The sequence below is a fragment of the Oryzias latipes genome, chromosome 6, assembly GCF_053564925.1.
Source record: "Oryzias latipes strain Hd-rR chromosome 6, Olatipes_Hd-rR_3.1".
In the NCBI taxonomy this organism is placed as follows: domain Eukaryota; kingdom Metazoa; phylum Chordata; class Actinopteri; order Beloniformes; family Adrianichthyidae; genus Oryzias; species Oryzias latipes.
This window is the reverse complement of record NC_136242.1, coordinates 7,472,742-7,485,868: the sequence shown is the minus strand read 5'-3', so window position 1 is coordinate 7,485,868 and position 13,127 is coordinate 7,472,742. Positions and strand designations below refer to the sequence as shown.

The following is a 13,127-nucleotide window of genomic DNA, read 5'->3' as shown; positions in this document are numbered from 1 at the left end:
TGGTCAGAGAAAAGACAAGGACAACAAAATCATTGATTTTACTTCTCCCTCGTCACATGGTCCGCTGGCAGCCGATGGTGCTGTTCGACCTCGTCAGAAGGCTCAACACATTGTGTCAATACACCGCTGTGTCAACTTGACTCGATGTCTCATGAGGTCTCACCATTGTTTTCCTTTTCACAATACTTTTGACCTCTTTTTTGCTGCACACACGTCAATATTGGACATTTGGGCTGCTGATTTTGCTGCTAATTGAATGCTCACACCTGTGCAAAAGCTGCAGTTTGTGGTTCCTGACATTCTCATCAGAGTGGATAATTAATGCCAGCTGGGAGCCTGAGAAGGCCACGGGTCTTAAGTAGAGGAGAGCAGCTTTTTTTTCATCACAGAAGCTGTTGGAGTTTAAGGAGGGCAGTGAATTCCCAAAGCTTGTGTTGGAGCTGCAGGCAGGAGCCATGGCTGCTGGGTTCCTGATTAGCAGGTGGTCAGTTGTACATTTTAGTCTTTACCTGTCTTGTATACTGGTTAATGTGTTTTCTTCTTTATCTGTTTCAGGTTTCTGCTGATTTTTGTGTTGAGTGAACTAAAGTACTCATCGGTTTTTCCATCAGGTGAGCTTTGTGATGTTTATGCTTAAATAAGCTTTTTAATTTTATATTTTTTAATTCTCTATGCTGACTCATCTCTTTTAGTTGGGAGTTGGGGGAGTTTTCAGGTAACGTTCGACCCTGGCTTTCACCATCACCACAAACCCACTAATCCATTGATGAATTACTGGTTAAAACTTAAGGAGTTGCCAAATCTTTGGCACCACACACGGAACAAACCGCTGTGTTGTGATGGTGACTCAAAGGTGCCTCGCCATCCTGTCAAGCCTCCAGTCCCAATCTGTGAACCAACAAACCAGGGACCAGACTGTCCTGTGAAACACGGCCCAACCCATCCTGAACCAAAGTGGCCCATCGTCAGTCATGGTCCATCCCATCACCACTTGCACTGGCCTTTCTTTCGTGTCCTGCATGGACTTCTCTGTCACCAGCACCCTTGTCCTCATGCCCACAGCCACGCCTACGATGATGACCGCTGTTCTGCACATCAGCATCCTCGCCACTGTGGAAAACACAAACACCACCATGGGCCTGTATTCTACCACCCTCACCATGGGCCTGGACATCATCATCATCACCACAACCACCAGCAGCAGGTCAAGGTCCCCCCGCATGGCTGTGAACCTCACAGTAAATTATGTTCATGATGTCCAAGAAGTGATTCAAGCTTTGTTGGCTCCTCTGAGTCAAAGCAGCCTGACCTCCACGGAGGACTCTACTTCCAGGTTGGGCCAGGAATACTGAGCTGTGCAGGTGTCTGCATCAATAAAGATTTCTGATAGAGACTCTTGTTTGGTGCAGTTTTATACCTAATCCCCGTCTCTTAAATCATCAGAATTTGATTAAGACATGTCCTTAGTTCGGTTACTGAAAATCAACTTGGGCCTTTTGAGTGTCAACTTTTTAGCATCCTGACACTGTACCAACAGATTTAACTCTAAACTGTTAATGCATCTTTAAACTGCTGCATTGGGCAAAAATGCTTAATGACACTATCAGAGCAACATATCTACACAAAGGGGAAAAGGCTAAATTCATGCATTTTAAAAAAAAAAAAAAAATGCCTAATGGATATTTTCAACTGTCAAAGGGTGCACGTTTAGAAATGGGTCATGAATGCAACTTGGAACAATTGCAAGAAAAAGTTCAAAGCATTGAGACAACCAGAGGACGGTTCTCAAGGTATTAATGCAGCACTTGCCCAAACCAAATGTGACTCTTTTTTTGAGAATTTCACATTTGTCAATACCATTACTTTAGAACTGAAGTTAGATCTTTATGTGCACATTGACATGGTACCAATTAAAACATTTGTTTAACTTGTCCTGTCCAGATGAGAGCTGAAGGCCTCTTGTGTAGGACATATTTTACTTTAACAATGGTCATTAATTCACACAAACCAGAGGTATGTCTGAATAAACCCCTTTTGTAATTGAGGCCAAACTTTATTAGTTTCAATTGTGTTGGACCGGACGGAAAAGGAAAGGAGGGAAGAAGAGAGAGGGATGTTATAAAGAGGGGGGGGGGTAGAAGGGTGAGAATCTTCTGTTCTGGAAAAAATGCCTTCACTGACATTTCTATCCTTTTAGCAACATCTGTCCTGGATTCTGTCATGAACACCAACCTCCATCACCACCTCATCTTCTGTTTCCTTTCCCCACATGTCTGTTAAAGTCTGCTTCGATCTCATCATCCCCCTCCAGAATGTTTCTTTCTCCATCTCACATCTTACCTGGGGGGCAAGACTTATTTAAAACTAAAAAGGAGGAAGATGTGTTGTAGGCAGAAAAAACTAAAGACAGGAGTGAAGGACTTAGAGGAGGAACTCTGAATGTAGGAATTTTGACAGAAAACTAGAGAGCTGGTCGACATGATGCAAAGAAGACAGAGGGATCTCTTGTGTTCTAGAAAGCAGGTGGAAAAAGAGCAAGACTTACAGATTGGAAGCAGATTCAAGAAGGTGTGAATGGAAGGAGCAACAGAGGAGGAGATCCTGAAAGAGATTGATAAGAATGTGCTGGGGCAGATAGGATGATGAGTCTGAAGCTGGACATTGAAGGTATGGTTGTGAATGTTATTAGTGATTTTACATCCTGACCAAGGCCCTCAAATAACAAGCTGTTCTCTGCAGAGGCTGAACAGCATGAGGGGGGCAGGTGCTCCAGCTCTGCCTCACAATCACATCAAGTGGTCCCAGGTGTGTGAGGCTGTGTTCTTTGCTTTCGTGGTCAGTGCAGCAGTACAACAGATAACTTTAACTTCCTGCTGCAAAAGGCACTTTGAAGGTTTGGTTCAATCATTTGGGAGCATTCATGTAACTTCACAGACTGGCTCAGCTCTTCAGCACACATGGCTGCTGGGTTACTAATCATCAGGTAATAGAACCTTCATGTTTCTGATGTTCTATGAACTGAATTTCACTCAATTAAACTCCAGGACAGATTTGGTGCTGTTGTGCATTTTGGTTACTGTGTTTGCTTCACAGGCTGCTCTTGGTTTTTTTGATGAGTGAAGTAAAATACTCTTCTGTTTTTCCCACAAGTAAGCCCAGTCCTGTTTCTGCTGTTTTTATGTTTTCTGATAAGGCTTTCAAATATAAATTAAGGTTGAACAAACTATTTTTTTGGCTCCCACAGATGGAGTTTTGGGGTCCCCTGAAAGACAGACCATTCCTGAATTGACCAGTATTGACTCTGATCAGCCAAATGAAGCTCAGACCAGTCCTCTGTTGAAACTTATGAAGGGTGTCTTGAAGCGCCCGAGCAACACAGAAGTGTACAATCAACCCAGTTTGATCCAACATCATCAGGAGCCCCAAAACCAGCACAGCGAGCGAGCAATCAAATGGCTTGCTGATGTGTTTAAACCAAAAGATAATTCCTTAGACAATTCCAGAAACCTTTTGAGGAACACCGAGACCAGTCCACAAGTGTACAGTCAACCCAGTATTTACCCACAAACCTATCAGCAGCAGACTGAGCATGGAGATAGAAGGCTGGTCGACGTGATGAAACCGGAAGAGGATTTTCTAGTTGAGTCCAAAGCCCCACAGAGCAACACTGGGATTGGTTCCATCATTAAAAGCCTCATTGGGATCAGGGATACCACAGGCACTGCAGAACCTCCCACATTTCAGGACCAAAATGACTTTAGTTCTGCGCCTTGGTCTGAGCATGTGGATGATTACAGTTACCCGTATGAAGAAATGCCCACATATGATAGAATCTATCCAAATGTCCACCTGGATGTGTCTCTTCCCTTTGCTCCATCCTTTCCGAATGAGGCTTGGAATCTGCAAAGACTTATTGGAATGATCAATCCTTTTAAACAGGGTTTACTGCAGACAGGGGTGGGCCAGTCACTTCTGTTTAACCCTGCAGGACCTCTTCGCTTCAATTCCAATCCAGCCTATCCCTTTCGGCAACAATACCCCTGCCCACAGCCCCATGTCTCCATGTACCATCCTGCCCACTTCCCACAGCAGGTTCCACCTTTTTGGCCCACGTTACAGCATGGTCCCAGACAGTACCAGCACCCCCATTATGGCTCCCAATACCACTTTCCACAACAACTGCAGCCCAGGCACCATTTTGTTCCTCGTCTCCCTCATTATGGGCCTCAATACCACTCCCCCCAGCAGCACAACAGGAGGATGTTCATGAAATGATTGTGGTGATGTCTGTGGGACTGTGGTGAGGACTTTCCTGCAGAACAATCTTTGGCATGGGTAAATGTTATCAATAAAGAATCTTATTAATGAATCTACTGCTTTCAATGAGCTGGATTGTTCTAGTGAGACAAATGTAAGTCAAAGGCGTCAACCCAGACATACTTTGACCGCCGTAATGTGCCGCTGTCAGCTAATTGACAAAAGAAAAATCCAAAGAAACAAAAACTCAAATTTGCCATCAAAGCAGTTTTAAAATATTTGCTTCACTTCAAAGTCTCATGTTTTTATATACAAAGCACAGGGTGTTAGACAGAATGGCAGTCAGTTCTGTTATTGGACAGATGGAGCACCCATGGGGTTTGGACTGGCATGATCGAAATCATGGGACTTTCTTCACCTTGCCACAGTTGGCTGGGCGGTTCTGAGATGAACTGTCTCAGCATCAAACAACTTAACTCAGGGGTGGATAAACTTCTAGCAAAGAGGGACAGTTTTGGTGGGGTGAACAATTTGACAGTTTTTTTAACCCTTTTAAGAACTGTAAATGCAAATTAATTTGAATTTTCTTTAAAGAAAATTGTTCTTTTTTTTTTACATAAAACAGAAATTTATTTACATTTTTTACCAAGATTACTGTGAATTTTTGATTTGAAGACCATAAACAAAATGAAATTCAGGTTAAAAAAACTTTTGTGAACGTTACATCTAGAATTACATATTGACTATCGAATGCTCACTGAAACATGAATTTATGTGATGTCATCAGAAAAATAACTCATCTCATTCAGATGTATAAACCACAGTGGTTTTGATCCCTGGGACAAATAATTGTTCTCATTTTGCCCTTAAAAGTCCCACTCTGACTGTCTTTTTATCTATTTTCAAAGTGTTACCAGTGGTTTTTTAAATATGATTTTTTTTTAGCCAAAATCAGCATATCTGTGTGGTTTTCTAGAACATAGTTTCTGCTGAGCCGCAGGGGTTTATTCGAATTTCACCTATGAGCTGTGGGCGGGACTGTTGGCGGCGAGCAAACCCACCCCTCCTTCCACTCTTTTTACATGCTGTCCTGCTGGCTTACAGCCCCTCACAAAGTCAATGTAACATTACCGGAGCAACAAAAACATTGGAATTATCCAGTTTTACAGTTTAGATCCAGATTCCAGCTCAGACGAGGAAAACAATGACGTCGATGGATCTATTTGCACGTGGATGGAAGAGAGTAGGGAGCTTGTGGGCTGCTGATTGTAGTTTCCACATAACTTCAAGCTTTTTCAAATGGTGTTTTTTCTTTAGCTCCTGATTCATTAGGATTTGAATAAAGGAATACTCAGACACACAATTTAAGCTTAATCATCTTTACATATGTCCTCCATCATCAGAAAGATGTCGCCACAATTTTTATGGTGGATCTTATACTGGCACACTGTACATTCCAAATGGAAATTAACTTGGTCTTTTAGAAATGCAAGGTTTGAAAAATAATTGCAAGATTACATTTTCAAAGCATAATCTGCATTTGAATAAACAGCCAAACAACTTTGGGGCAGAGGATGCAGCTTTTTGCTGGGATCTCCTCAGTGCCACATGTGATCCATCATTCTAAGACAGCAATCACAGAAAGTGGTAACACCTGGGGAACCAAACTTTCCATGAGGGTTTTGGTTTTTCTGTTGGCCCAGCTCAGTCCAGGATTTATAAGACTTCAGGTTCTGTTGCCTTTGCATTTTTGCTTCAGCTGGTTGGTGGAAGGACTTGTGGGGGTTAGTTTTCTGGCTCCACGCCTGACGGAGCCATTTTGTGCTTGTTGCTGACAGGTTGGAAATGATCCAGAGAGCTCCTGCAGCTCTCATGGGTGCTGTGTCCCTGATTATGAGGTAAAGAATTTGAGCCAGAAATTTGTATTTTTTTTTTTCCTGTTGTTTTTGTTTTTGAATATTGGTCTTTTGCTAAGCCTTTTTAATTACCTCACAGAATATTGCTGGTCTGTTGGTTGAGTGATTGGCTGTCCTCTTCAACAACTTCAGCAGGTGAGTCCTAATTTCAAACCTTACAAAAAACAGCAACTCCCAAAATGCCTTTAACTTCATGCTGCATGACTTTAATATGAGTTTCTTTACCAAGTGGCTCTATAGGCTTTACTCAGTCTGAACTCTACTTCCCTAAAATCAATTTCTGACTTTGTTTACCCACTTAACTAAGTAAAGTTGACTGTTGGGGGATCTTTAACGGCATATCAATTGGAACTCTTAATCCACTCATTACTTATGGCCAGAGAGAGGTCTGGTGGGAAAAACCTGGATTTGTTTGCCTACAGAGATGGTTTATAAATGTTTCCTGTAACTTTATAAAATTGGTTTAGTTTATTTAAAGAACCCTTAACTTTTAGTCTCTAATTCAAAGCTACAAGAATGTAATGCACTCAGTTTCTGTTGTTACATCTGACTCCGTCAGTCCCAGGAGGCCTGCAGAAACTGGCCCATTTGAAAGATCTTTTGAAGGGAATGTAGCTTGTTTTTTGAGGAATGCTGATAATTTGATTTTGGGCCTGCAGATAAAACCTAATCAGTTTTGGGTCCGTTTCAGAATTGCAGGGTGGAGCATGGGACTTGCACAGGCATGACTACGGAAACCGTCGGCCTCTTCACTACGTTCGCACTCTGAGGCAGCCCATCATCGGAAGCTCTCAAGCTTCAGATGATCAGGGCAAAACGCAGCAAGGAAACCTCATACGAAACCAGAAAAAGCCCTCAAAACAAACCCTGAGCCTGCCACAAGTGTTCTCATCTCAGCCTGCACAGCAAAGAAACCCCCCACCTGCAAGACCCAGAGGCTTTCAGTTGAACCTTGACATTCCCCTTTTAGAACTGGGACCAAACCAGATGCCGCACACAGTCACAAAAGTCTCTCATGAAAGTCCTGCTGCAGAAGTAAATCTTCTGTCAAGGCCTCAAAGTTCCTCTCCTTCGGTTCCAGAGAAGTCCAGACCAGATCCACATGGATGGACGCGTGACCACGTGCCCAAACTCCAGCTTGGCCTTTCTTCCTCCACAACAGCGAGAACGCCATCGCTGTCTATGAGTGACTATGTCAGACTTGCCCACCTCATAAAGGAAAACAGAAATGTTCAGAGCAGATACATTGAGCCAGCACAACAGCTACTGGACTTAATGCAAGCTGAATCAAGACCACCTCTGAACTACGCAGATGCTGTTCGCAAACAAGTATCACAGATGGGGTCAAGATGGCCAATTCTGAGTAGTGATGCTGGAAAAGGGCAGAACCAGGAGGTTGAGAGTGAGATACCTGCTGCCAAGGAGATTGAGGGCTGGCACCCTGCCCAGCATGGCAGTCCAGCCTTGTCTCCTGCTGGACAGAGTTGGGCTTATCAGAAGCCAAATGTTGGCAAATCCCCACCACACCCTACAAGAAAACATCCTGAACAAGTTGACTTGTACCCCAATGCCCACACTGGTATTGCGCAAGACCGTGATAGAGATCCCACTATTCTGTCTAAGCCCAATCTTAATCCTTCTTCTGTTTTACAACATGACATTACTCACCAATTTTATCAATTACCCGGGGACAGACAATATGGCAACAATTATGACCCAGGCAACATTGAAATCCAAGGCAGTGTCAAGCTTGGTGATCCTGCTTTTGGCAAAGGTCTCATGACGGCAAAAGCTGGTCATGAGCCTTCCCCTCCAAGACTGCAGCTCAGCTTGTCCCTCCCCATTCAAGCCAAAACCCAAAATGTTGACGTCCAAGGTAATGACAACCAAAATGTTAAGACTGTAAAACAAATCACCCAGACTGGCTCCAACTGGCCATCTTCAAGTCCTGAGTTTACAAAATCAGCTCCTCAAACTGAGATGAAACACCCCCATTTAAGTTTTAATGCTGGCCATCAAAGCTATCAACAGCAACCACATGACTACATTCAAATAAAACCTGCAGTCAAACCACCATTTTCAACACAGTACTCAAACCAATGGATGCCACGACCCAACCAGGATGAAACCCCCACTGGGCAGAGCCCAGCAGTTCATAAACCAGCAACAACTAGACCATCTGCAGTTTCCTACAGTCCAACCAATAGCAGACATGACTCCTACAGCAACTATCAAGGCTCAAGAAACCATCTTGACAAAGCCGTTGGGCTTACTCCATCTCTGCCTCACAAGGCTCCCAGCTCATACCACACTTCAGGCGTGTTCTCTGAACAGTCCCATGGCATTCAACATGCCTCTGCTCCTGAGAGTGATCACTATGGTAGCTTTAAACCATCCACAGAGCGTTCAAGGACTGCAGAGAGGATGCATCATGGTTCTATGTATGACCATACAACACTGATGCCTCCCAACTGGTATGCTGCTGCTGCGACCTCTGCTTATGAAACAAGGCCACACCACCAACAGAAACACGTCTTTTCTGAGGAATCGTCTCAGCACAGACACAGGTTTCCCTCAGGCCACGAAACTCAAAAGACATTCCCAAAATTGGAAGCTGGTCACCATGTTCGCGATGGGCAGGACAAATCTGCAAAGATTTTTATAAATTTTGACCGTGGAGTTGTTGCCATTGATGGTCAATCTGATACTAAAACTAACGGCTATCATGGCAAATGGGAGGGAGAAACTGAGGGACCACAAAGTCAAACTACCAACCCAAGTACGATCAATCTGCAGGCTCTGATGACTCTGGACAAAGGTGCGCTTACAGATCTGCTAAAGTCTCACCATCAGAGCAGAAGGCCTTCATACGTTCAGAGTGGTTGCATTGGTCAAGCAGGTGACTGTTCTCAGCAGGCCCGTTACTTCCCAAAACAGGACTCATACACTCCATATGCTGAAGCAACTTCTGTCACCGTTCCTTCAAATGCTCAGCAGCACTTCTTTGAGTCGAGGTCTTACCATATATAAGAGGTCATCGAGGAACCTCGGCTGACGAGTTCAAAGCTATGCCAGTAAATTTTAACTCTTGCACTGTTGCCTTCTAGTTCTTTTGACAAGCTTTCCTGTTTACGTTCAGGTCAACCCCTACCCATGTATCATGTGTTGCTTCTAAATGCTTGATCTTAAAAAAATAAATAAATATAATTTTCAAAATGACTCAAGTGTTCAAGGGACTTCTGTACCTCCATGCATGGACTTTGTGTTTATTTTATTTATTTTTATTAAACGTTTGTATATATTTAGTTTTCCCGGGTGATTCTGTACCTTCTTGCACCTTTTCGTTAACAACCCTGGAGGGTAGAAGAAGCTGTCCTTTTAGTCTGGTGCAAAGATGAGTTTGTGGGATGTGGAGCTCCTTGTCTGGGGTGGGACCCCATCTGGGTTAGTGATAAGGCTGTGGTGGTCTCTCTGCCTCAGGATGGGAACTTCCTGCTCAGGGGTTCCTGGCCTGGGTTTTTGGGGTGTGCAGGAGCTACGCCATTGAGTCTTAACATTCTTGCACCCCCCCCCCCTTTTTTTTTTTTTTTTTTTTTTTTTTTTTTGAAGACGAGTCGTCAGTTTATTTACTGTACTGTCTTTAACATTTGCTTTCATAGAAATGACCTTGAATGGGAGCTTATAAAATCTCTCTTTGCTAAGGGTGTGTGAGAGCAGGGCTTTACCTGGAAGCTGTGTTGGTCTGTGTACATTAGTGAAGCATTTCTGTGAATGAATAAATGGAGTTTGTAATGAAGTGGCTTATTGATTCAAGTCGTGTGGAACTTGACACAATATCATTTCTATGTTTAAAAAAAAAAAGTTAAACTGTTTTTAAAACAAAGTGTCTGTACAGAGAAGACAAGATGTCAAGTCTTTCAAATTTAGTCTCAAACACTAATGCAGCTGCAGAAAGAGTTTAATCATTAACAAAACCGGAAAACTCCAACAGTTCAAAGCCAATGAAGCAGTGTTTTTATCTGGAAATAGATCCTTTCACTTTAACTGAGGACAATTTTACTGTGTGATTGCTGGAAGCTGTTAAAAATTTCTGAACATTAAGGAAACCTCTGTTCCTAATAAAGAATTCACTGCCTAAGAATAGCTGTGAAACCTCTTTCTGGGTAATTTTCTTAATTTTCCACAGGAGGCCATAAAAGGACGCAAATTACAAAACCAAACAAGATTTTAATGAAACTTTACAGCCTTTACACAAGAGAATCTTTAAATTGAAATCTATTTCTAAAATATGCAGTAATTATGAATAAAAATTATGACCAGATGAGTTTTATTATTTATTATAGTTTAAAATGCTGTCAACTTATACAAGATTTTTTATCTCAACTTAACTTTTTAGTTCAAACAGGTCTAAGTACAGAAACTACCATAGTTCCACTATGGTTGTAATATTGGGCTATATAAATTGAATTTGAAATTAATAAATGAAAAGATTCCAAGTAAAAGTCAGAAGAGCATGGAAAGAGCTGCACGCTTCACTTGCCTCAGTTAAGGTCAGAGATTTGACCATAAAATAGAAGCTGGACAAAGACGGCATCTAATCTGAACCAAAGTCCCACCTCACATTTGACAAAAACGTCTGCAGTAAAGCCAAAGGCTGCTGACATCCCATCTCAGTTCAGATCAGTGGTCAGGCATGGCGGTGGGGGTGTGATGGTGGGAAACTTGAGCCTAAAAGTATGTAGTCACGGCGTTCTCACGTTCTCTGCAGCTCCAAAGTGTTTCCAACTGATCTTTGAATCTGTTTTCAAAAAAACAACTAAACATGGCCGTTTGTTTAATGAAAAGAGATGGCAAACGATGCAAAAAAACTTCATGGAGATGTTGAAGTATGGAATCTACAGTGTTGAGTCTTTAATCTTCTTTATGAAATTCTGATGGTGTAACTTGGCTTCACCCACAGAGATCTGACTAGCCGCGGTTACTTGGGCAGAATATCTTGATCGGATCAATGGTCGGGTTAAAATTCACCCGTGCACACGGGCACAGAAAACCTTTTTCTGATTAGAACACACGTTCCCATGGCACACACTTTCGGTTGGAATGAATAATTTGGGCATGCGCAGTAGTGTAAAAAAGCCCGGATGAGGAAATAGGTCCCGTTGTAAACAAACTGCTGCCACAGACAGACAGCATGTGCAGCAGCTCCGTCATACGAGACAATCTTCCAAACGTGCTTTTATTAATGTTATGAATATTATGAAGCGCCTGTTCGCTCATCGTTTTATTTAATCCGTGTGGTCAGTGCTTTTTTGTGGAAGAATTAAGCTGGAAGAAGGGTTGGGGCAGGCTAACACGGGCTAACATCATTAGCCTTGATGGACACAAAATCCAGGACTGTGTGAGAAACACAGCAATCTGCATCTTGGCTGCACGTAAATGTGTGGGAATAACATCAGCCTTTATTTTGTCGGGACACAACTGGAAACACAAATCGTGATTGTTTGAACAGTTTTAAGGACTGAGCGACATTTATTTCTGCTCTGAAAAGTTCACACAGACCGCCCCAAAGCCACTCTGTGAGCTAGCGGCCCGAGCTCTGTTCGAACACGGTTCCTGCTGAGTCCTGCAGCCGCTAACCCAGAGCGGCGGGACGGCTCGCAGTCTGAATTCTCCCACACATTACAAAACAACAAAACGCACACGTAAAAAACAATCCTCCCCCCTCAGACACAAAATTATTAATCCGGCTGCTCTGCTCACTCGGGTGCCAGTGGACCGAGTGAGCGTCGGGGGACACGAAGCGTTCTTGCCCGCATCTCCCTCGTGAGGGGTGAAAGAGAGGCAGAGACCCAGCGGGGCGAGAGCGGAGCGGCGCTTTTCACGGGGCGTCCGCAGAGCAGCTGGTCGGTCCCATATGCGCTCCAAGGCTTTATCTCAGCGAAACACCGTCTATGCATGACGTAAACCAGAGCAGTAGTGACACACGATCGGAATGACCGTTTACATGCTCCACGATCGGATAAACGATCGGTATAACCCACCTATCTTGATCGGAAAGAAATTCTGATCCGAACGAGTCTGACCGGGGCAGAGTATTCCGAACGGCGTGTTTACATGACGCATTTTCTTTCCGATCAGGCGTTCTTTCCGATTACTTTTGCCCATGTAAACGCGGCTACTGATGGCTGCGTTCACTCCAAACATGAATCATGCGCAGAGGTGTCCAGTTTCAACGTTAAGTCAATGGACAGACAGGATCTCAGGTCTTGCAGCGGAATTTGACTCTCAACTTTGATGATTAGTCGCATCAACCAATCAGAGACTCAGCTTTGCCCCATGACATGTTCAATGACGCGTCAGCGGGTGGATTTCAAAACCAACATGGTGGATAATCCGATCTTATTTCTATCGAGACAGTAACACAAAAATCTCCTAATTTTGTTGTTTTTTTTTTTCCTTCCTTGGGCTAATACAGGACAGCGAGTAATCAAGCTGGGTGCCAGAGAGAAGGAAGTAGCGCAGAAAGCGGTCGTCCTGCAGTAGATGGTGAACCTCACCGAACTGGGAGGGTACTGCGTGATTACCGATGTGTTTGTAAAACTCTTCAAAAATAAATTATTTTTGTCTCTCAACGTCACCTGCGTCTTCCAAACATTGCAAATGAGGAATACACAGACACCGCTCCATGTAGCGATCAGGCTAAATACATCTGGCTGTAGCTCCTCCCACAAGCGTTTGGGGCATTACATTTATGAACAGGCGTCAAGTATCAAATGAACCCACAGTTTCATTGTCATCAGATTCACAGACAGGAAGTGGCTCAGCAACTAAAGCCATTTTTTTTGTTTTTTCCGTACATTCTGTCATTCTTCTCAGACCCATTAATTTGCTGTCTAAACTCTGTTGTTGATGTTTTGTTGAGCATTTGGATGCATTTTCACAGGAAAAATCATA

General features: G+C 43.3%; 2 protein-coding genes and 1 long non-coding RNA gene across 3 annotated transcripts; all 3 read left to right on the top strand.

Annotated features, from left to right (window-relative positions):
• The first annotated feature begins 400 nt into the window (after positions 1-400).
• LOC100049343 (uncharacterized) lies at positions 401-1,392 on the top strand. Its single transcript, NM_001104757.1, is given in 3 exon segments — positions 401-481; positions 556-611; positions 693-1,392. Coding segments are annotated over 3 exon segments (645 nt in total). The 5' UTR covers positions 401-455; the 3' UTR covers positions 1,256-1,392.
• A 1,169-nt stretch (positions 1,393-2,561) lies between these two features.
• On the top strand, positions 2,562-4,369 carry LOC101174908 (uncharacterized). The gene is made up of 4 exons (XM_004069361.3): positions 2,562-2,667; positions 2,740-2,983; positions 3,094-3,149; positions 3,245-4,369. The coding sequence occupies exons 2-4, from the start codon at positions 2,958-2,960 to the stop codon at positions 4,273-4,275; spliced, it is 1,113 nt and encodes a 370-aa protein (XP_004069409.1). The 5' UTR covers positions 2,562-2,667; positions 2,740-2,957; the 3' UTR covers positions 4,276-4,369.
• A 1,460-nt stretch (positions 4,370-5,829) lies between these two features.
• On the top strand, positions 5,830-9,392 carry LOC101168455 (uncharacterized). The gene is made up of 3 exons (XR_013656317.1): positions 5,830-6,155; positions 6,253-6,308; positions 6,865-9,392. It is a non-coding gene; the product is annotated as an uncharacterized LOC101168455 (long non-coding RNA).
• The last annotated feature ends 3,735 nt before the right edge of the window (positions 9,393-13,127 follow it).

What these genes read in the sequence shown, in the direction of transcription:
- LOC101174908 (XM_004069361.3), top strand. Translation starts at nt 2,958, where the DNA reads ATGGCTGCTGGGTTACTAATCATCAG. An exon ending in GCTGGGTTACTAATCATCAG is followed by an intron (nt 2,984 to 3,093) that starts GTAATAGAACCT and finishes TTTGCTTCACAG; the next exon opens with GCTGCTCTTGGTTTTTTTGA. An exon ending in CTCTTCTGTTTTTCCCACAA is followed by an intron (nt 3,150 to 3,244) that starts GTAAGCCCAGTC and finishes TGGCTCCCACAG; the next exon opens with ATGGAGTTTTGGGGTCCCCT.